Raw genomic sequence first — 23,934 nt, forward strand, 5'->3', positions numbered from 1 at the left:
TTCATCTCACCCTTCTCTCAAGAATCGCTTATTTGGAGATTTAGCAGTTTTCACGAAGAACTTGAGGGTGTTATTCCGCATTGCATCTAAACCTTGACTTTTACTGTCGCCTTTTTTACTACAGATTTCTAAAAGCTCGTCTGTGGCGGCTGATGAAACTGCCAACATCCCTCCCTTAGTGGGGGGAATAACCCGTAAATGATTTCATAGCCGGTGATCTGCATAGATGAACAGTTTCTGAATCGTCGCATCACAAATCTATAGGCGCACTCCCACGGATTTCCAGGCCATCGCGCTTACTCTGCTAGATAACCTGGAGCTTGAGGCTTTTGCGGGTTTTGCATATAGGATTTCTCTTTCTTGCCCTTGGTCGATTCTACGACCCACTGAGCCAATCGCCTTGCCAGGTGACCAGTTCGCTATTCCACCAGCATTTTGGTTTTCTACTAGGGAATGTTCACCTCCTAGGCATTGACGCGCTTCGGAGAGCATCACATAAAGAACTTTCGATAGAGACAGCTTCCTTACTTGGTATAACTACACCTCCATGAAGGTCTACTTATCGAATGCTTTTGCAGATTAGCTTGAAGTCATTCTCGGTTTTGGACAAATAGCTCTCTACTTTTTAGGTCGCCTCATAAATCATAGAAGATTCTCTGGTGAATACTGTGGGTGTAGCCCTTGCAGACACGCCAGTGTATGGCTCACAAAGCCTAGATCTACAATCGAGTCAAACTTCCCTTTTCGGAAGGGATTTAAATGACCTTCGTTGGCCAGAACTATATCCAACAGTATAGAAGCTTCTATTATAATATACTGCTGCTCCTTCAATTTGTTCCTATCCTGCCCCACTGGATATCCCAAGCGTCCCAAGACCATCATCAACTTTCATTTACTCAACAAAGTTCTCGTAAAAATAAAACTTATTGAACACGAGTAAGGAAAAACCGAAGAGGAAACATTTAATGGATTGTGCCACCTGAATCGTATGGTCGAATTGACGGAAATGAGAGCTCAGTACCACCTAATTTTCTGGTCATCTATTTTGGCCCATCCAGTCCCTTCACAAAACCCCGACAAAATCACTTCAGTAAGAAAGAAATAAATGGACCATCATTTCGAGTATTGATACTTTTGCAATGTCGACTCTATAGTTACGTGTAATCCGTAAATTGAGCGCAGTATGCCGCTGCTAGTACTTGAAAATTTGCTTTAGCCTCCTTATCATCGAAGAACTTTCCAAAAAGCTTTAACTCCGTCTTTACTATTCTGACTCTATGTTGGCCTTTCTAGGATAATTCCACTACATACCATAACCAACGATGGATTTGCCGACCCTTACTAAAATGTGACCTATCCACTGACATTTTCGCCTTCTGATTAACATATCTCCGGGTTATGGGCCGTACGCGAACGAAGAGCTTCGTTTGATCTTGATTTTGTTGGTCCTTATCTTCAATTGAAGTCCCGGGCCATTCGAGAGTGTAAAAGCAAGCAGGTTTCATTAGCGACGCCGTAGTGTTTTGACAAAAGACAGTTGCTTCAATTGAACCTCCACCTCCACAGATCCTCCACCCAAGACAGTGGGTAGACCGACCAGAGACAGAATGGAACCTTGACAAGATTTTATATCGATATAGCACATAATATTTGGTGCAGTCATATGCCGCTCTGATAACAGCTATGTTTTTCTCCGAAATTCCCATTTTACGGAGGCTATTCCAGGTGACGACGTATTCTCAAACCTCAGCGAAATCGGTGAAGAGAAGTTTACGCGGTGATTTGAAATTCGCAAACCGTTCCACAATGACCAATGAGGTCCTGCCATTCTAGTCGGTATTAATCTTCTAGTTCCCGCTATGTGTGACTTTTCCTAATCCGTACAAGTTTTGATGCCTTCATTTGGGTTTGTGACCTTTTCCATTCACGTCTTCAGTTGACATGGTCTTCTAGTAGGCTGGTGGCTCGATGTTGCATTCCTTCAGAAAAAGTTACTGATTTAAAGAGTAGATGATACGCCATTTTCTGTCAGTCCTGCTTGTGAAGTATTTTGTCAGATTGTTTGGCTCCATTGCATCATCCACCACCTGCCGAATCCGTTCCTTTCCGCAGTTTGGTATCTCTCATTGTGCAAAAGTTCTTCTGAAAGTGGTATTATGGTCAGCACTCACAGGAGCGTTAAGTTGTATGGTGTCATGTTTTTGAAAAGGAATGATGTGGCCTTCCTAGGGTGGTCCTCTGTGTGAAAGCTGGTTTCGGTATAAGTCACCTTGACATTTGCCTGTTGTTGAAAATGAGTAAGTACACTGGTTAGCTAGCTTCATGGTCTGTTGTACATTCGTCAATTTTAGTAGTCTTTCAGCAAGTACTTTCTTTATTGGTATGCTGGGAACAAAACTTTTATGCCAAATGATGCCATGTTTTCCTGATCTGAAATCGCTTTCGTATTTCAAAGTTTCTCCAAGGGTGTTCCTTATGTTCCATTTCTTGTTCATCGATTTTTTGCAGGAGGCAGTTTCTGTGCTGACAAGTTTACCGTCACTATGATTTCACGCATATAATTGCCTGGTTTTTCCACTTTTGGGAAGTATCTGATTTAAAAGAGCGAAGGGTTTTTTTTTCTTGAGCACTGCTGGATTTTCAGTGACGTTCAAGTATTCCCTGAGAGTTTCCTCAATTCGTTTTTGCCAGTCCACTGGTGTGTTCATTCTTATTCCGTGAAATTTTCCTTTTTCTAGCTTCTTCATGACTACTACATCATAATCCTTCCTGGAAATAATCACGACTTTACTCTCCTTGTCGGTTTGGAAATAGTAAATCCGTTTATTCTTCATTTCTTTCCTCGATACTCCTCCCTTTCTTCCCTGTTGCTTTCTCTGAAAATTTTTCCTTTGCAACCTCACGCAAGCTCCTTTAATACTTGTTATTCATCGGCTATAGTCAGCTAGGTCTTGAGATAGCTTCTGAACATCGAAGTCGATGGTAAACGACCAAAAGGCTGGCCGAAACAATGGTGGCTTGATATGCTGGATTAAAAAAACTCGAGATCCAGATCAGGCATTTGATAAAATAGAATGACGAAACCGATCAGGACGAGCCGACCCCGCTTGTGAACGAAGCAAAGACTGAAGAAAAATAGGAAGAGTTCTTAAGATAGATTTTCTGGATGTACTCTCCTGTTGCACACATCAAGAGTACCACCCCTAAATCTATTCTTGATACCAAAACAGCAGATTTGACTGCTCGTTTACTGCTGATGCTTGGATATGCAAATGATTTGGTATTACCAACTGCGGTCCAGAAAAAAATTTGGAATCCGCAAAACTCTCATCTCAGGTTACCAAGGCAATTTTCCTCCTTATGTTTCTGAGCACAGCACTGCTGCCTCTTTAGGAATCCGCTCCTGAACTGCATTGTGTTACTGACAGAAAGCATACCTCTCCTCTCTGATGAAAGTCTTCGTTGGTCCCTAGCATTGTATCTTGAAATGGATCCCATCCTGGAGTCCGCTCCATTTCACAGTCCTGTCAAAAAAAAGGTATCAGGTAATGAGGGTCCCGCTTACGGTTGCCATAAGCTTCTCAAGTACAATAGTGACACCATGGAGACGAGTGGTTTACCAGCGAATAAATTTCTATTCTTTTCAGTCGCGCTTTACGATAAGCAAAAAATACTTTGAGTAAATTCTTGGCCCCCCTATCTAAAGGAAGGTCATTATCTCCGTAAGGCACAAGATAGGTTGAGACAGTAGTGGCTTTTCCCCCCTCTGGAAACAAAGGAGAAAATACAAATTTACCGGCAGTTGATTGGTTGATTCTTCTGTGACTTTTGCTGCGGAACTATTTCGTCTTCATTTAGCTTAAGTTTGAAAAATCGCAGGGCTGTTAAAATGGATTAGTTCAGCCTAGAAAGTCTGAGTTCTTTTGTCAACCGACTCAACTACCTCATGAGGAATAGGTGTTTATGCTCCTCTTCTCTCTTTCAAGTACCACCCCTTCGAATTCCTGATTGAAATGACATAATCAAGTCTTTTGAAATAGCCCTTTCATTACACAAAACTTCCTAGTGACCTACTGAGAATATAGGCAAAGCCAGTTAACTTGATGGCATTTTTCGCCACCTACCCCTTCATCCTCCTCAACACAAAATTAAGACAAACTTAACAATCTAAAGATATCCCCGCACTTAATGACAATTTAATAGACATGCCACAATAATAACGCATTGCCAAAAATCCTTAAATTCATTCGGAAATGCCAAAACTTCCACAGCGGAAACATGCTAGCTTGGCCTCGAAAATTTTCCCATAATACACCCGCCAATCTGAATAGTAATTTGCAATGAACTTTTGGCTTCACCACGTCTGTATGCTTCCACAACTTTCCATATGCATTCGAAAACTTTAGTCATTATTACTAATAATAATTCTCCCGCGTTACGGTGGATTATCCTTTTTTGGAATAATTTCGTATTCTGCCTTGGTATCTGGTGAAATGCGTTTGTCTGTCGTCTGAAATGGTTAATTACGGGGTACTCCAAGAAAGCTGCAGGGAATTGTGCATTTATGAAAAGTGAAAGCAGGACTTCGTGGTCGATAATGGAGATATGGTGGATTTGCATTTGAAGGTGCACCGCCTAGGTGGATATACCAGGGAATATGCCTCGTTTTCCTTCACTATAAGGGGTCATTACTGTCACTAGTTGCCTGAAATTTGCAACAAAAGGGTTAATTGTGCGAGCCTTGATTTGAAAGGACATTTCTCTCGTTATATCTGCTTTTCATGTCAGGTATCAACGAAGCAAACTTTGGGGAAACACGACTAGTTCCAGGATTTCACTGGATCAAATGGAACCTTGTTGGGGCTTCTTGCTCCCCTCTTCAATAATCCCGATCCCCGATTTGGAAGCTTGGTCCTTTTTGGTTCATCATCCATCTAAAGCGATCCCAAAAGTCGGTAGGATACAGCGGTACCAGTAGATAAAAGCTTTGGATCAAGTGTTCTGGAAAAGATGAAAAAAAACATAAAAACCAGAGTCAAGTGGGATAAGTAGACTTGGAACATGAAGCCCGGCCAAATGGTATCTATTCAGAAAAAGGAAACCCCGTCGAGTATGAAGCGACACCATTGGATATCATGGGTCGCAGGAACAGCAGATTGCCATCCTGTCCATTGCCGATCTGTCAATCATGGGTGATTGCTGTCAATTGCGTTGGGTGATAGTGAGTTAGTGATGGAAAATAAGCTACTTCGGTTCGAAAGCATCCATTCAATACTGAAATTTGCAATGAAAAGGCCTTCTTCTATCGCTGAAGTGCTGCTACTACCTCCTTTTTCTAGTATCATGCATTAAAAAAAAAAACGCTGAAAACGTCCCGAAAAGTTAAACTGAAATAATTCAATTCTGTACAAAACTGTTACAACTTCTTCCAAATAGGATAAATTTCAGACGTTGCTCCTTTTCGAGTGCTTACTCTGGGACGAATTGAATAGTTCCCAATACAGTTGTATTTGTCAATGGTTCTAATTTATATTTTTCTACTTTCAGATCGAGGATGCTATGTTAATGTTTGACAAACAAACAAATCGACACAGAGGTAAGTTTCAGGACAATCGTACCAAGCGTTTATTCCTACCTTACAATAAGCTCAACACACAGTCCATATTCCCAATATTCATTATGTCCAATACCCAATAAATAAATCAAATCAGAACACCTTTAAAATCAGTACCAGCCCCACAAGTCCTTCACACCAGGCCAGGCTGCCATCGTTTCATTTCGATCACGCCCTACCCAAATGTAACTGACAAGTACATGATAAAACCAACCTTTTTATCGCCTGAATGTCAAATCACATTATACCACCTGTCAACCTATCGTCCAGAGATTTTTTCGTCCCCGTTTCAACCTGCGTCATTTAAACGAAAAGAAAAAAAAATTGAGCGTAACAAAACGGAAGTGAGTTGTCAATCACCCCCATCTTCTACCCCCCTCCGTTTAAGAGCTTGGAAAGGGGACGGTTTTGGGTTTCAGGCGGCGAACTGTTTACGGTTCCAGTTAGTTTCATTGATTTTCAAATTTGAAAGAGACGGTTATAAAAACATGCCGGGGATGTATAGTAAGAAATGAATAAAACTTCGAACTATGTAGCTTGAAAATGGAAAGGGAAGAAGCTGTCAGGATGTTGGTTATTTATTTCGTTCGATACCAGATAGAAGACGACTCGATAGTCGGTGGTTTGAACATTTACTTGATACTTCCAGTAATGTTGAAAAGCTGACAGTGGAAGCATTTTTTGTAGAAAGTGGATAGTTTTGAAAAGCATCCGGATACGATTTCAGACGCTGCCACTATTCGTTCTATTGGGTAATGGTCAAGATAGATTCCAAAAATTGGTTGAAAAATTGAAACGATGAAAGGTCATTTGACATTTTTCTGTCCTTCCCTCTATCTATTGATAAGGAAACTTCTAATAGTTAAGGATGACCGGATGGTGAAAAGTGGCCTTTAAATGAGGTATTTTAACTTAAACTAAGATTGACATTTACCCAAAAAATTCCACAACACGTGTATATATAGCGAAGGATAAATGCGAGATGTACCTGCTGCGCCAAAGATTCATTTGACTACAAGATTGCATTTAACGATTAACACTCCGGTGGTTGGCAAAACATGAAACAAGTCTACGCTGCGCTTCCATGTTCGCCTTCAGGTTCTAGTCCTTAAGCAGATGGAGGTGGATCTCACTTCAAATCCTTTCTCCTTATGATCCACCCATGCTCGATAATAGAGTATCTACAATCTGAACCACACTAAAAAAAACTTTTGATTTTTACTTTTTTCATGTGATCTTAAAAAGGAAGTACTGGTGAAGGCACCCCGAGAACACACAAAATTTGGGTGGAGGCTAAGACCAAAAGGGGAGTAGGTCAAATAATCCCCGTTGGTAACGACAAAGAGTCATGAACATCGTGGTTTAGTTCGTTCCTTCCTTTTCGGGAGAAATGTCGCTACTCCTCCTTCCTGAGCTGTCAAAATTTTAGACTGCTTGGCACTTGCCGCAAACTCCAAATTTCTACAAACGTTTGCCTTGATTTTGTAGAATCAGACATCGCCATCCATCGCCGTGTTCTGAATAGCAAGGACGGTTATGCTTTGTTAAGGCGGCTTCATGCATCGGCATACGTATGGATGTGTCACAAGCGCTCGTAGAAAATTGCTTTCCATTTAGACCTAAAAAGCTCCACTATATCAAATCGATTACTCGATCTACACTTTTAAATTTTCGATATGCTTGTTGAGATTTGACAAACGTATGGAGCTGGGAATAATATCCCGAATGAAAAATCGCCCTTAGTCTGTGTTCCACAAGATGTGGACATAGCTCCGGACAAGGCTCTTAACAAGAATTTCTTCGATCGCCTCGATAGGTTATAAAAAATGCAAATTTGTTGTGTTGGATCCAAGGAAGGAAAGGATCGTTGCCAATGTCATCTAAAGGACCTGGCCTTCTTGGTCGTATTCTTACTTAATGCAATAGTGAAACCCTGGAAAGAAGGGGAAGTTTCTTTCGCGTTATGTTAATAAGGATGAAGTGACCCTTCGAAATTTCACACCTAAATTTAATCCCTTGTCAGATCACAAACTCTGAGAGTTGAGAGAAATACTGAGAAGAGACGTTAATACGGTGAGATACAAGATACAGATTGATACAATTAAAGGAGAAGTTGAAACCATCGGCATCCTTAAGTAGAAGGAGGGGGTGGCATTATTCAAGTGTGTCTAGAATTTTATCATATATTTCTACTCTTATGCCTGTTAGTGGATGTGGTACGTGCGGTTACGCGGTATTATTGAATACCATAAACTAACGTGGCGGATAAATGCATTTTTGGAGGACGATATGTGCATATTCTTCGTTGAAGGAAAGCTTTCCGAGGTATCCTCGTCTAATGTCTGAAATTTGAGGGAGTCAGATATCCGCATATGAAATTCGGGGGCCATCATATTGGTTACTGTGATTTAATCCCACCATTCCACATAAAAAGGCAGTGCCCTGTTGAAAGTCTATTATTTTACAAGGATCTTTGTCTCTCCTAATAAGTTGAAGTTTCGTAATCGTTGAAAATCGACTTATATTTTCCAGAAACTTCTTAATGAGTTCTATAACTTTTCAAAAAACAACACAGTCAGCAGCTTGGAGAGACTTGGAGAAGTCGCTAATTACCAAGTCGGAGGAAAACATGTAGTTTCCGCAGCTTTGCGACATGGGGAGTATGGGCGCCTTTTTCAAGGTCAATCTGAAAAAGAGTGCATTCAATAATATGTAATATTTTCTTCTTTCTCTCCCATTTTAATACCCCTTAGCTTTCGCAATTACCTCTCTCAATTTCATAATTCCTATCCCGAAATTCATTTGTATCTTTTTCTTTAGCCTTTGTGACGCTCACAGGCGGGTCGGCTCATCGTGACTGGTTCCATATTTTCTCCACATCTCCCTGGGAGATCAATGTTCTGGTATTGCTTCGCGGAGCTGTTTTATTTTTTTGACTGTCCAGCATTAGTTTCGCTTGGCCTTCATTAAGTTTCTGCTTGTTTTATCCGCTGGTACATCCGCTTACCATTCCAAATACGGCGTGTCCCGCGGTATTCGATTTCACCATATCATCATCGTCAACGGCGCAACAACCGGTATTCGGTCTAGGCCTGCCTTAATAAGGAACTCCAGATACCCCGGTTTTGTGCCGAAGTCTACCAATTCGATATCCCTAAAAGCTGTCCGGCGTCCTGGCCTACGTCATCGCTGGCAGGGTCTGCCTCGTCTTCTTTTTCTACCATAGATATTGCCCTTACAGGCTTTCCGGGTGTGATCGTCCTCATCCATACGGATTAAGTGACCCGCCCACCGTAACCTATTGAGCCGGATTTTATCCACAACCGGACGGTCATGGTATCGCTCATATATTTCGTCGTTATGTAGGCTATGGAATCGTCCATCCTCATGTAGGGGGCCAAAAATTCTTCAGAAGATTCTTCTCTCGAACCCGGCCAAGAGTTCGCAACTTTTCTTGCTAAGAACCCAAGTTTCCGAGGAATACATGAGGGCTGGCAAGATCATTGTCCTGTTCAGTAAGAGGTTTGGTGAGAAGTGGAAAAGTTTTCGGAAGCTGAAATCGGCTCTGTTGGCTGTCAGCAACCGTGCCTAGATTTCATCGTCATAGCTCTTATCGGTTGTTAGAGGAAGAAGCGAAGGAACGAGATGAGTAACCATCAAAAGAAACTTTCCAGGAACGGTATGAGAGATAGAAGGAAAGCCAGGAGATGGCTGAGGGAGGGAAGTTTAGTCATGAAAGAAGAATGCAATGGTCAACGGTATCAAAGGCTTTGGAGAAATCGGTATGAATAGCATCTACCTGCTGTCGTGAATTAAAGCACTTACAACAAAGTTGGTAAAGACGAGAAGGTTTGAAGCCGTTTCACGAAACCATGCTGCTCTTTGACAATGAGGCGACCGAAGTGTGCGGTCAACCAGTCGTTGACGAATCTTTCCAGGATTTTTGAGCAAGGCGAGAGAAGAGGAATGGGGTGGTAGTTCACAGCAAGGGATGGGTCTCCGCTCTTGAGGATAGAGATGATAAGGGCCTCTTTCCTGACATGGGAAAGTAGCATTCTTCTAGACATTTAGTGTAGATTATACTCAGGGGGAGGGAAATGTGTTTTCTACAGTTAAAGAGGAAGAGGTTAGGAAGCGCATCGGGGCCAGGTCCGACATTGGGGTCAAGATTACCAATGAGGAACTCAACCAAGGAGGGCGTCAGGAGAGTAATGGCCAGAGATTCGGAGGAGTCTGCAGTTATGAGAGGTGTAGAGGGTGGAGGGCTCGAAGGAGAAAGCACTGAAGAGAAGTAGGTGCCGAGAAGGTCGCAGGATTGTTGTAGGAAGTTGGCAGTAGATTCAGCAAAACTGATAGAAGAAGGGAGAGATTGAGTGGGATTATGAGAATTACGAGCGTGAGACCAAAAGTGTTTTAAGTGTTTTAAGGGCGACTTCGACGTCCAATAAGTACCTTTTACGCGCTTTTCTAACCATTAACTTCACAGTAGAGCGGATAGCCTTAAAGTGAGCAAGGTCGGCATCATTCTTAGAAGCCCGAAACTTCTTCGACAGTGTATGTTTTAGGCAAATGTTAATAAGAATTTCCGTTGTGAACCCAGTTGAGTACAAACGTAGTCAGGGAGGGGAAGAAGGGACATAACAGGAGAGGAGATCCGATAGCATATTGTAAAAGGTGTTTAGAGCTTGATCACACGATTAATTGCTTAATATATGTACCTAGTTGAAAGACGCTAAACCTGAGTTCATGCCGTCAAAATTGGCTTTGCGAAAGTTGAACTTAGTAGATTTACGCTTGGTTTTTGGTTTTGAATGAGGGAGCTCCGCTTCAAATTCAACCGCGGGGTGGTGAGCGTCAATTTTAACATACGGGGATGTACAAGGAAATAAAGAGAGGTGGCATTCGGGGAGGTTGGAAAGGAAGAGATCGAGAGTGCGGCCCAAGGAATTTCTGGTGGTATTGAAATTCAGGGCGTGTTCATAAAGGAAGAAAATAGAAGGGAAGAATGGGAGAGGTTGATTAGAAGGAATTGGGAGACTAGGATTATTAGGCCAGTGGAACATGGGGAGGTTAAAATCTCCGAAAAGGAAGGAAGGGAGCGACGGGAATCTGACAGTACGGAGTTCAGACAAACTGTCACACAATTCTTCATACAGGTGAAAAGGGCAAGCACAGGGGACATTTACACAAGATACAATCAACGGGAGGAAGTTGGTCGGGGAGACACGAGGAGCAACACACAACCATTTCACGTGACGCTGCTAATTGAATAATCCGCAGTCCGTTATCATTTGTAAGCTATGGGAGCCAACGTATCGCCTGAATACGGGTTCTGTCCCTACTTGGCTGTTAAAATCCTCAAGCATGATTTTGATATCATATCTGGGACAGGCTTCGAGGGTTCGTTCTATTGCCTCGTAAAAGGTATCCTTCTCCGACTCTGCAGTCTCCTCTGTATAAGCGTGAACGTTAATGGGGCTTATATTTGAAAATTCGCCTTGCAAGCGCAGGGTGCGTAACAGCAGGTTTCATTTTTTGGCTGACTAAGGAACCCAGTCCGAACACTTGTTTTACTGGATGGCCACTATAATATATGATGTAGTGGCGCTTCTCCTAGAGACCGGACCCATCTCCTGCAACGCTGTTACATCAACCTTATATTGGGACAGGGTATCGGCTAACTGCTTGGCACCTCCATCTCTGTACAGGGAGCGCACGTTCCTTACGCAAATCGTTATTCCGCTTAAGTTGCCGGGCTCATCGTCGTGTTATCAGTCCGAGGCTCCTTTTGTGGCTTCGTAATAAGTTGTTTTCATGAAGGGTTGTCAGCCCCACCCAACCCTCAACCTGGAAGACCGATTGGTACAATTTGTCCCGTTTTTAGGCGCGGGAGACTTTCCTTCATCCTTCTCCATCTGCCGCTTTTAGTTAAAGAAAGCCTCACAGTAGTCACCACGTGGAGGTGGAGACAAGGTTTGGCAGCAGAGCTGTTGGTGTTGGCTCAGCAAGTGTTTCCCAGGTTTTTTATCCATCGATACTACCCTTTGATCACCAATAGTGAAATGGACCAGAACACTGACATAGAAAGTATGAAGGTGTTTCGAGCTTTTCTATTTTTCTGGAATGACATTTTTGACCACTCTTATGAAATGAAGACTGCACCAGTGATCTATGTGGAAGATAAGTTCTACTGGGTCATGAAAAAAGCAAAAACATCCTTGCATTTGTAAAGTGGCCTTCATGTGCACATGTGAATCTACATCAGGATGAATACAGGATCTTTTGATGCATTCATATCGTTTGCTCCATAAATAACATCTCAACTTGATTGCACCACCTTGCGCTTTGCCACGGTAAATTACTATCGCATTCATGTTGATTGATTGACACACATGTTTATGATTTCACGAAATGCAAATAATTCACAAACATTATGTCGGGCCCATAAATAAAATTGTAACAATCCCTCACCTAGGCAATAAATATCTACAATTTTCATGATACATTTGAGCCAACATGAAATTGATTCAGGACCCTCTGTGGAAGTAGAGTGAATTGTACGTAGCATGTGTAGTTAAGCATGTTCTATGTTTCGATGTTTGTACGTATTAAGTGTGCTTTCCTGCATGTCCGTATGAATGTATGTTTGCTTTTTGTACGATATGTCCTCCAACTAGGCCAATAAATTTCCGACCATGTTCTATCTGAATGGACGTGTGCCTTTCATGTTCAGTTTATATAACTGCCAAAACCGAATGTTAACTTGCTACCCGAAAAAGTCGTTCACAACAGATACCAATCAAGTGAAGCCAAAAATTGTATATTTTCTCTTTCCCCGCAAGTGGGGTGCGCTTTTGTGCGGAGAAAGGGTGGTGGGTTGTTGGGCTCCTGGTGCTGCTCTGTGGTGGATCAGAGTAACTTAAATGGGGGTTGAATGCAATTCCGTTGCTGACACCAAACGAACAAACTTGTATGTTTGACGCAGGGCAATTTGAAATGATTGCTTTCACTAAAGGAAATCATTTTTTTCGAAAGTTAATCCTCAAAAGCATCCTTAATGAAAAAAGTGGCTCCTCCAACTCTTATAAGAACTTTGATTCGCCTGTTCGGTTAATTTTATCACATCCACCTGTTTTATTTTCCAGATAATACATACGAAGGATATGCGAAGTTTTGTCAAAACAATCCTACATCCCCCCCCCCCTCCTCCTGACAAAGCCTTAAGGACCTCAGTAAATGATTCAGTGTCCGTAAAATTTTCAGCCCCCGGCCCCCAACGCTTGCTTGAATACTAGCTTAAAACCACTTGATTCATTGTATGGTATTGAAACGAGCACTGGTTTGGGCCTACCCTCATAGTCAGGTCATCCTTTTTCGCCACCAAAGTGTTAAGCGACATTAAACAAAATCCACGTGGTCTTCTCACCAATATAACTACTCATCCAGGCTTTAAGTGGAAAACATCCCAACGAAAAGGAAGAAGCCATTATGAATGGTCAATGGAACTAGTATATTTTTGCAGTTATCCTTTCTCTCATTTATTCATAAAATTCCAGTGGCTTACACTCGAATGCAAGTCTGTTCCCCCAATATGTGAAAAACATGTGCATGATATATGCGCCTGTATTTCTGTCGGTGCCATTCTATGCCACTCAAAATTTAACACTTTCTACGTAAAATACATATAAGCAATATGCATTCACACTGTCTGCTGGTTAGTACCAGCCAACAAGCAAAAACAATGACAAAATACAATGTTGAATAAAGTCCTGTTGTAACTGTCCGATAGAATAGTTTTCCGGCCCTGATACTTTTCCCTACTTCAAAGGACTGACAGATGCAACTGTCATGAACAAATTGTGCTTTTCAACTTCGAAAATGTATGCATTAATTGTAGTTTTTGGGTGGATGTTTACCATGGAGTATTGAGGGGACAAACATATCCTTGGAAGGACTTCGAAACCCCGAGCAAGTGCTATAAATTGCACAGACCTCTACAGCCTGGACTAGGTAGTGCGTTAACTAAAGTAAAATTTAATGAACAAACTGAGTGTGTTTACGAGTAGGTGTGACTTTCAAATCCTGCTCCCTATCTCGCATTTTCCGAGAAAACTACACTCCTTCCTTAATGTTCTGACCTACCTGTCCCAGGCTGACCAGTTCTTTGGGCCATTTCTGGGTAATTACTCTGAAGGCAAGAATACGCCACAATCGTAATCGCCCTTCGTAATTATATGTCGCGGTCAGTGTCATCAGTGTCATTTCAATTTTCTTAAACACTTTTAAGGATATTTTGGCCAAGGTACGTCAGTGTCATTATTCGAAGCCTTCGACTTTCCGCACTTAACGCAAATCGGAATTATGCGAAGAGCACTCAGACTGAGAACCTTGGTTTTGTTGATGGTCGTCTTTAGTCCGCCTTTACCAGCCTACTTCTCCAAATTCAGAGCCATTGTGGCCAAGAACTTGACTCCCGATATTTGGGAAAGGATGACATCGGGCACATTGTTCCACAATTTACGAAAAGTTTTAATCTGGTTAGTATAAGAGGATCCGAAATCGAAACCAACCTGCTCTGTAGATTAAGCTTCCCCGGTATTCCTTGATGCGTTCCAGAATAATTTTAAATACCATCCTTGCATCAGGGAAAAGCATGAAAATACCCTGGCAGGATCCACAGCAGCAGTCTATATAACCATGTTACAGTATATTACCGTATCATCCACAAAAGCTGGAATTCCATGGGATATTTTTCGATCCCAAATCGTGGTAGAAGAAAAGCCTGTGTGAATGTCCCTCCCAGGACTATCGAAAGGCTTACGTCCACGGCTCTTTCATAATGCATGAATTTTGCCAATGTTACCGAAGAGGAAATTCGACCAGCCATAAACAGTTCGAAGAACTGCAGGGGCCCAGTTCTGGATCGGGTGAAGAACTTCTGGTACCAAAATTTCACCAGTATACATGGTCGATTGGCACACCGCATAAATCAGGTCATGAGTCGGCCAGAGGAATTTCCACGCTTCCTCACTGCGGGTATTACCTACCTTATCCCTAAGAAGGACACGGTGTGGGACTTCACAGATAAAAGACCGATTATTTGCTTACCAACCCTCTACAAATTCATATCGCCCATCATTAATGGAAGGGTCGATGCGCACCTCGAAGCCAGCAACATTCTGCCCGAGGAGCAGAAAGGCTGTCGAGTCGGTTCAAGGGGTTGCAAAGAGTAACTCGTTATCGACTCGATAGATGTAGGACAAGCAACTAGAGGCCAACGAAACCTCTTTAGTTGCTATATCGATTATGCCAAGGCTTCCGACAGCGTACTGCATACCTGGCTAATCTATGTCTTACATTTATATCGCATTGATCCGAAACTAAAGTTTTTGGCGACAGTCATGAAAAGATTGCATGCCTCCTCATCAGTGCCTCTGTCTGAGAGTGCCAATACCTCAAAACGTATCCGTATACGGAGAGGCATCTTCCAGAGGGATTCTTTGAGTTCTCTTTGGTTTTGCATAGCACTGAACTCCTTTTCATGGCTATTGAATGATGGTAGAGGGCATGGTTTTGCAATAAAGTATGATAATGTGCTAAATACGGACTGACACTCTTGGTGTACTTAGACATGACATCAGGTTGTACGATGGTACTGACGATCATCTGAGTAGTCATGACATGCTCAGCCATGATATTCGGATGGAGTTTGGATTAGACAAGTGTCGAGTCCAAAGGTCACCACGAGCCGCATGCCAGACATAGCATTGGTGACTTCCACATCGAAGCTATGACCAAGACAGACTTTTACAAGTACCTAGGAATTCTACAAGGAACCCATGCTCAAATTGGTGATCTGAAAAATGCTCTGCTTTCTGAATTCCTGCGAGGTAAAAAGTTGTGTTGAAATCACATCTCTCAGGGAAGAATAAAATAGGGGCATTGAATATATTCACTATCCTGGTCACTGGCTTATGCATTGGAAGTATTGCCATGGACGAAAACTGATCTAGAAAACGTTCAGCGGCGAGTATGGGCAACTGTGTCCACATTCCAAATGCGTCATCCTAACTCTGCGGTGGAGCGGATGAACTTGCCTCATGACATCGGTGGTAAGGGCGTGGTTGACTTGACAGCACAACATCATCGCCAAGTCGACTCGCTATGCGCTTATTTTTACATCAAAAATTAGGCGAGTTCCTTGCATGCGGCTGTTTGTAAGGCAGATTGTAGACTGACTCCACTTAACTTGAAGGATCGATCTTTCAATCCTCTGAGTAGGGTGAAGTCGGACCAAGAGAGGATCGATGAATGAAAGTCGAAGGCAATGCACGGTAAGCACGTGAATTGTCTTTGACAGCCATTTCTCAATTTGCGTTTGCCCAACAGATGCTGTGTGATGGGGAGCTCTTTGTTAAGACAGAGGGATTCATGTATGTCATTTAGGATGGCGTGGTTGCCAGCCGAGCTTATAAAAAGCTGGTAATGAAACGGCGGGTGGAGAACGACCAATGCAGATGCCGACTGGAGTCTCCCTCCGAAGTTTTGGCTTCAAATTCGGGTGTGTCCCTATCTGTCCTCGATTTGTTTGTGGTACTCACTCGTGCTGTAGCGAGGCAATCGCGGTCCCTTGAGTACCGTGCATGGGTGATGAATTCGGATTTTTGCAATCCCCCCAGTGCAACGTTCTGGTTCTACCTAGTCGAGTGGTAGCTGGAATGGATCAGCAGTAGTCTGACTCCTCGGTAACACTAGTTGTCCCTGAGGCCACTCTAAATTACAGTGTTTAGAGAGGAAGTTGTTTCCCACTAGACCGTCAACTGTGATATCAGGTATCTCACTTACCACCTGGAACTCAAACGGTATTTCCGTGTGTAGTGTTAATGTCACCCCGCCCCTCACTCGGTATTCCCGTATGTAGTTTTAATGTTACTCCGCATTTGCTAAATGTTTTCTCTTTTCCAAATGAGGTCTGTAAAATAAAAGCTGCGGCTTGATTTATTGCGGTCCATGGGTTTAACAGTTCTTCCTTTATTATACTTACTTCTGCGTCCGTGTCGACCACGAACTCCACCAGTCTCCGTGCCCCAACGTCCAGAGGGACCCGAAATGATGAAGTTGCCTTACGGTCGCATTGGGGGATTTTAAGCCGAGGAACCTGAGAGTTTCCCAGATGTCTTGATTCCCATTTTGCTTTAAATTCGCAATTTTTCACCAAATGTCTTAAACGTCCGTAGAAATAACAACTGCTCTTCTCTGCCGGTGGTTTAGTTGCTACTGGTTCAGTGTGGTTGTCCTGTTGTGTCCTCTTTGTTCTGTTATTTCTAGAGTCACTTAGCTAGCATACTTGGCGCAGGCAACCAACTTTGAACAACATGATGGTACTTTTTACATATGGCACAATATGGTGTGCTTTTCGCTTGAAGTATTCTCGTATGTGTGCACCTTTTTGTGACGAAAAGTACATGTTTACATTTTTGAGGGCTCCCTTTGACCCTGTTTTTCCACCGCGGTTAAACTGATTATTCCCTGCCTGTACTTCCTCTACTTGGACATTTGTCAAGTTCAAATAGTCATTGTTGCGGTGCTGGGTATTTCATGGATTTTGCATACCTGGTGCAAAATTATTGATGCTGTGGAAAGCCGAGCCCCACAGCTTTTCCATATCCAGAGCCCGCTGCGCAACACCTTCCAGTGTTCTATAATTGACGGTGAGTATATATTGACATAGATGCAGGTTGTTTACCCCGTTTTTCGGTATACCAATTGTAAAGTCTTCTAACTGTGCTTGGATGTGGCTAATCGCTACCCCATACTTGGAGGTGAAGGTTGCCTTCTTACAGATGTTAAACTGTTGCCGTAGGCTAGACAGAAAAGTTATCAAAGGTGCTAAGGGATCATATTAAGCAATTAATTTACTAGGTCCTGATATGCTTCGCGCGGTAAATAATTTCTAGCCGATAACTTCTCGGGCTTTTCAAAGGCTGCTCACAATTGATTGATTTTCTTTTCTTTTTTTTTTGGGGTAGGATAGAAGAATGCATTTACGCACACAGTGTTGGACTCCCGGTTCGGTACGTCGTCAGACTACCAACTAAACACCTCCCCATCGCCAGAGAGCTAGCCTGGAACTGTTTCTCACATTACTTCGGGCTAGTCCCCGAACCCCATAGGTCCCCTCCATTCACCTCGTCGACCAGATCCTGCCTGCAGCGAGCTTTGCTCTTGTTTATTGCGCTGCGGAGTCTCCTTTTGGCTGATTTGTATTCCGTCACTATGGTACATACCTACTCCTGGTTGCTTTGGCGTTGTGTTATCAGTCGCGCCACAGTCCCTGCATAGGACACAGCTTTCCTTTTCATTGCAGGTGTTCGCTTTATGGTCTGCCAGTCCGCATTTACGGCATGTTGCCCTTCTGTCAGGTCCCCGCCAGGTTGCAGATGTGTGCCCATAAACCAAACATCTGTAACATTTAGTTGGGGTGACCCGGATTTGTATCCTACCCACTACCCAACCAATTTTGATTTTCCCGTTGTTTAGAAGCATCCTCGCGTATTGCTGCGGAACTTCCATCACAGCGAGTTTTTTGGCCTCGGCAGTTCGCAGAGGTGATACGGGCATTGATTACCTCCGGTCATTCGTGTGTGATGACCTCTTCTACCTGTGAGGCAGTCAAGAGAACACATTGGTTCCAGACTGGAAACCAAAGTTTGTTCTCCCAAAAGCTTCTTGACTGCTTCACCACCACCCTTCGTTCTACGAATGGAAGACACTTCTGCTCCATTATCTTCGGGTTTAATCTTGTAACGGATTTCACTGAGGACTTTCGCAAAAGTCTTGCCTTCGGCTTTATAAACAGAGCTGGCGATCTAGTCCTCCTTCTTCTCCCTAGCTTTTCTTTTGGTGCTCCATCCTTCGTGTCAGCCTTAATTTTAGGCAGAGGTTTTTCTGATGGCGCGACGTATTATGTTCCTTGTTCCTCTTCACTTTCTTCCTTTGAGCCCTGGAGAGTACCTGAGTGAAGTCTCCTTCAGACTTCCCTTCCTCCTTTCGTTTTTCCCCGGTTCGCTCTGCAATAGGCTGTCTGCGATCCGTTTGGTACTCGTAGTATTCTCGTTGGGAAGAGCGGCTGTTTCTGCTTCCTGCGGATTTTCTCTTACTTTCCATGTTCGCTTATAATATAAAATCCTGTCCAGGAGCTCCGCCAGTTCCATTAGCCCGTTTTCACCCTTCTGCTGACCTTTTTTTGTCTGTCCTTCTCTCCGTCTGCGCGTCCCAGCGTCTCGTCGGGTATTTCTGCCCTTGTTGTGTCCTTCGCTGGGCGCTGGAGCAAGCGGCCCATTTTCATGCTGCAAATAAACGCAGCCACTCCCACTTCCACTATCTCCTCGTTTTATTTGCTTTTGTTCGCCATTTAAGTTGATTATCAGCGCATGGTGTGCAAGGGAGCGAGCCGCAATAATCAGGAACGGGTATACCCCCCTACCCCAGTTCCCTGAAGTCTAATCTACGATTCGCTGATCGCAGAACTCACAGACGGATCAGCACTCGCTCGGTGCAACGCGGTCTACTAATACCGGTTCAATGCAAACTACCCGACCAAGGCCCCGAAGGGGCTGACTCCTGATACAGGCCACAGCTACCACCTTGGCAGAGCTAGGCTCACATCACCCCAGCTCCTTGCCGTTGGCTCCGGGGACTCCCAGTGTGTTCTGGCGTGTATCGCTCATTAGCAGTTCGCCCTTCAGCAAGAAACTTTCTCGAGGCTACCACCTACGGCGCAGGTATTATGCCAGCTAGTGGGTCAGAGCTACTTGCTCGGGCACATCGGGGACGCCACTCCTCGTATCGTAAGCGACCCGTTAAGGATTGTTGACGACCCCTAAATCGAGTGATTGAATACTGTTTGTTGATTCGGTGTTAAACAAGCCCACACATTTTTGCAGCATCCGAGGAAAGCATTTAACTCATAATGGCACGCTGGGGATTGTTCTTAGGAAAATAGGGGAATCAACTGGCTGACTAAATTAGCCACTTCAACAAAATTGTCAACTCCAAATTTGGAAAGGATTTGCTCTGGACTAGCAGCCATGTTTATGTCTTGGAAACCTTGTATAAAGTTGATAAACGCCCTTTGGGACTGCGGGACTAACTAACTACTACTAGAACCCCCGACTAATAAGCATACGAGGTCACGCGGACAAAAGCGCAGCAACTACCCTCGGCTCAGGGCCAACTGGGGTTGCTACGCCTTTTCTAAAACAGAGTCTCCGTCATGAAGTCAGCAGAACTCTAACCTAAAGGCAGCCAGAATCGGCTTGGGGCCAACTGGTGACCTACCTGTCCAGTGTAGGAACTAAGACAGGCCCTTTTTCCTATCCTCGACTCGACTTTTATTTTAATATTATCTCTTACTACAACAGCTATTACTCGAAGCACATGGTGAGAAATGGTGGGCGTGCGAGTACTCGGAGCGAAGCAGCATGAGAAATTCACTCTCTATGTTGGCACGCTTCGGGATTGTACTGTTGCTACGTACGCTAAGTGTCTGAAGATTTTAGCATGGATTTTTCATATCTTATCAGTATCACCGGACGGCGCTGGCCTGGTGCGCAGGCCTGCCACTTGTACGCAGTGTAATCGGAAGACGGAAGTAGCAGTGGGTAGGTCACACAATGCTTCTTCGTTGCTTCTGTAGTCAGGTAGGGTTCGACCCCTACCTCAACGCACAGCAATCTTTGCGTTAGCATAGCATGGATCTACTTAATTAAAGCACCATCAACACCATCGGCATCACAAAGTTTTTGAAAAGGCGCACAGTCAAAAGCCCCTTCAGTGTCCACGAACACCCTTATCGCGTACTCAACACAGAAATAATATTTTGCACAAAACACTCTCAGTTCGATGTTAGTATTATGTCCTTGGTGGTTTAACGTGAGCACCAAGGACACAATATTAACATCGAACTGAGAGTATTCTGTGCAAAATATTATTTCTGTGTTGCTGTATTGTAAGTTGACTTAATCTCACGGTCTTATTAAAACACGGGATAATTTGGTGACCACAATCAGAGCCTCGTTGAGACAAGAACAACGGTACCAGTCTATACGGGGTGCATGCCTAAGCATTCATACCACCTATCTAAATCTCTACCCAACTTACAGAGTACAGTACTCGCCTTCAAATGCAACACCATGTTTGAGGCGCGAAGGTTTCTTGTCCGCTTGAACGTAACTACAACCCCCATGAAACTTTCAATAGGGGTCAAACCGCTACAATCGAGCTGAACGAACGACATGTAAATTCAGGGGGCTATCCACGTTTCGTGACCAAAGCCACTTCGAATGCAGGCTCGGGTCTGATCTCCTATATAACCCTTGAATTATTCGCCTACTGCATCCCGACCAGCAATTCATAGTTATTGCAGCGTTTCTTGGTGCCACCACGTGGTGGTTTTCCTCGGCCACTTGATTTTGGTCTGGCCGACAGAGTTGCTGCTCCGGCTTTCTCGTCCCTACCTCAGAGCCCCCGCTGTTAGCATTCGCAAACCTGCATTTCCAGATTTTAGACAAAGGGATCTAGTGCTGTTAATACGTGAAGCATTGCCGCCTTCCGTCAAAATGGCGATTCGAGGTACGGCTTCGATATGCCACCCTTTAATGCAAGTATTGAGAATACGAGATAATTGCATTTTACGTTGCGCAATACAGTGGAATGCACTCTCCTAAGATGGCTGCCCGGAGGATTGCCCCAAGGGCACTTATCGCAGAAAAGTAGAGAAGGAGTGTGAGCATCTCGGAAAGTTGTGGGAGGTGCTGAAGGGCATTTCAGGTCATAGCGAACGATGTCGCGTAGATATGGTTGACACGCTATACCCCACCAAATTTTAGGCACATTTTGGTCTAGAAAAACTTAAAAAGCTTGCTGAGCTTTGTCAATTTTCAGCCTACTAAATTTGTGTATACTCCACTCACATATTTTCAGTTGGGTTGTATCTTGTGAAAGTTCGCATTGTCAAATAGAATTATTCATCAAAATTACATACAAACGCGTTGGCTTGTTGACCTACACAGCATCCCAGCAATGCTCTTCCGCACATGAGTACATATTTCAGTATCTTTTTTTGAAACCATCATAAAGTTGCAAAACATTCCGGCGCCATGAGATCCTAACTATGATAGAATTTATTTATCGCCTGGAATAAATATTTCATCCTTGATATTTCATACATTAAATGAGTGTCCGGTTGTGTTGCTTTGGAAAATTGCAACCCCTGGTCGAAATGTCGTATTCATGTCACAAATACTCTGCCCATCCGATTGGCATGCTTCGTTAAGTTGTACGAATAAATTTTATATCACACACAGATTATTACTTGTACATGCCAGCGTACACAATACATAATGGATATTGTACTTTTCCTGCGAGTTTTGACCAGATTCGCAACACAACACGGAAAAAGATTCTTTTTTTTCCGGACCGGGCATCTCGTAACACTTCCACGTAGACAGGATGCGTTTATTCGATGGTACATTTATCAAATATTCAGAAGTAATATCCGGTGAAAATTACGATAAGAGAGAGGATTTATACGACCTAAATGACGACTCATGAATGCAGAATTATTGCAGCCATTATCCCAGTGACACAGGACATACACAGAAGATAACTAATTCGATTTAATCCAGTGGAAAGGATGTGATTAAAATTATAAAAGTTGCAGGGGAGCAGTCTAGTTACTCGCTCCTACTCTGCCAGGACCACTCGAATTGAATTTCATGAGTGGCCATGAAATTTACGAGTTGTTGGAGGACTATCAGTTGGTCTTCCAAGAACCCTAGGGTTCCTTGGTTCGTTCCATCAATCGGAAGCAATCAAGGCTTTTCCTGCCCTTCACATCCGCTACATACTTACAGGGACTCGAAACTTGACCGGATTTTGAATAATGCAGCAGGTGTAATGTGTGAACGCTTGTGCGGAGATGTATGCTCTATTTACGGCCCCACGAAGGTCACGCTACGATAAACTTTTCCATTTTCACAAAATTCCCGAACACAATGCAGTCATTTGAATATGGTGTCAATCCGATGGTTGGAATTGGTCAGCTCCAATTTTCTGATACTACAAAAGTACCATTATCAAATATTTATTAACGTGATTTCCACAAAGTTACACAGAAGTGCCCGCCCGGCCATTCCAGTTGGGTTGTCCGGCGCAGTCCTCCCACGTAGCCGTTGCTTGGGACGTCATAAAAATTTCGGGGCGGTACAGGGTTTTTTGATTGTCGTTATTGTTGTTGAGGCAAAAATTACATGGTTTTGTAAAAGGACATGAAAACATGCCAGCCGGCCTGCCGTTGCCCGTGCACCCTTCCTGCCGACCCGGTAGTCCTAACCAAACATTGTAGTATGTTCTGCTACATTTTGCTATGTTTTGTTATACTCAAATGGCCACTGGATTATTCCAGGTAATAGAATGCATAAAACGTGCTCGGAATAGTCGTTTTGAATTCAAATACAGCATGGGTGAGGCGATACCAACCACTAGCGCATAGTACGTAAGCAGATATTACAGGCAGAGAAAATATTTGCGAATATTTGGTGTGTTTTAGTCGTTGGTCCTGTTCATAAAAAGCACACGATCCCGGCACCGGGTTCCGTTCCTGACGTTCCGAGAATTTTCCAAAAACGCTTCCACTATCTCTCGACCATTGAAACGAAGGAGTCAGCAGAAAAGTGTCTCCTTGCAAAATTTAAATTGCGACATAACCGTGCCAGATTGAGGATTATAAGGACGACTGGCTTTTTGGCAGCATCCTCTGTGCATACGGGAGAATTAGACGTTCCTCCAGTGTAGGACGTTTTCGGTGGCAAGTTTTCTGTTTAGTTTTTACTATTAGCATTCGCTGGTGCTTATGTTGTTTCATGCATAATTTGGTCGGTGTAACGGCTGAATGATAATCTCACTTTATTGTCTGCCTATACAAACAAGCAATCCATCGAGGAAATTACTGCAGGAGAGGAGAAAAGTCTGGAAGCTAAATTTGGAATTTTAATATGGTTTTTTGCTTTATTGTACGCGAGAGGAATAGGGTTTTTGCGAATGAATGCAGACGTTTTCGGCTCCTGCAGCAACGATTTATAAAACAATTGTTGGAAGATTGTGTGAATGCAATACAGGGACTGGCAAATGTCCTTTAAATGTTATAGATATTTGAAAGTTAGCTCAAGAAAAACAAGCAGTTAGTTTAGTTTGCTGGGGCGAGCCGCAGCTCCCAGTATTGTATTGCTAGGCCCATTGTACTATCCCAGAAAATCACC

At 43.3% G+C, this 23,934-nt stretch overlaps 1 protein-coding gene across 1 annotated transcript in view; it reads left to right on the plus strand.

The window, feature by feature from the left end:
• The window catches only part of LOC119647856 (RNA-binding protein Musashi homolog Rbp6), a 1,519,969-nt gene that overhangs the window by 1,175,229 nt on the left and 320,806 nt on the right, over nt 1–23,934 (plus strand). The window contains exon 6 of the mRNA XM_038049124.1: nt 5,548–5,596. Coding sequence (XP_037905052.1) covers nt 5,548–5,596 — 49 coding nt within the window. The remainder of the gene's footprint in view (nt 1–5,547; nt 5,597–23,934) is intronic.

The sequence above is a fragment of the Hermetia illucens genome, chromosome 2 (assembly GCF_905115235.1).
Source record: "Hermetia illucens chromosome 2, iHerIll2.2.curated.20191125, whole genome shotgun sequence".
Taxonomy (NCBI): Eukaryota; Metazoa; Arthropoda; class Insecta; order Diptera; family Stratiomyidae; genus Hermetia; species Hermetia illucens.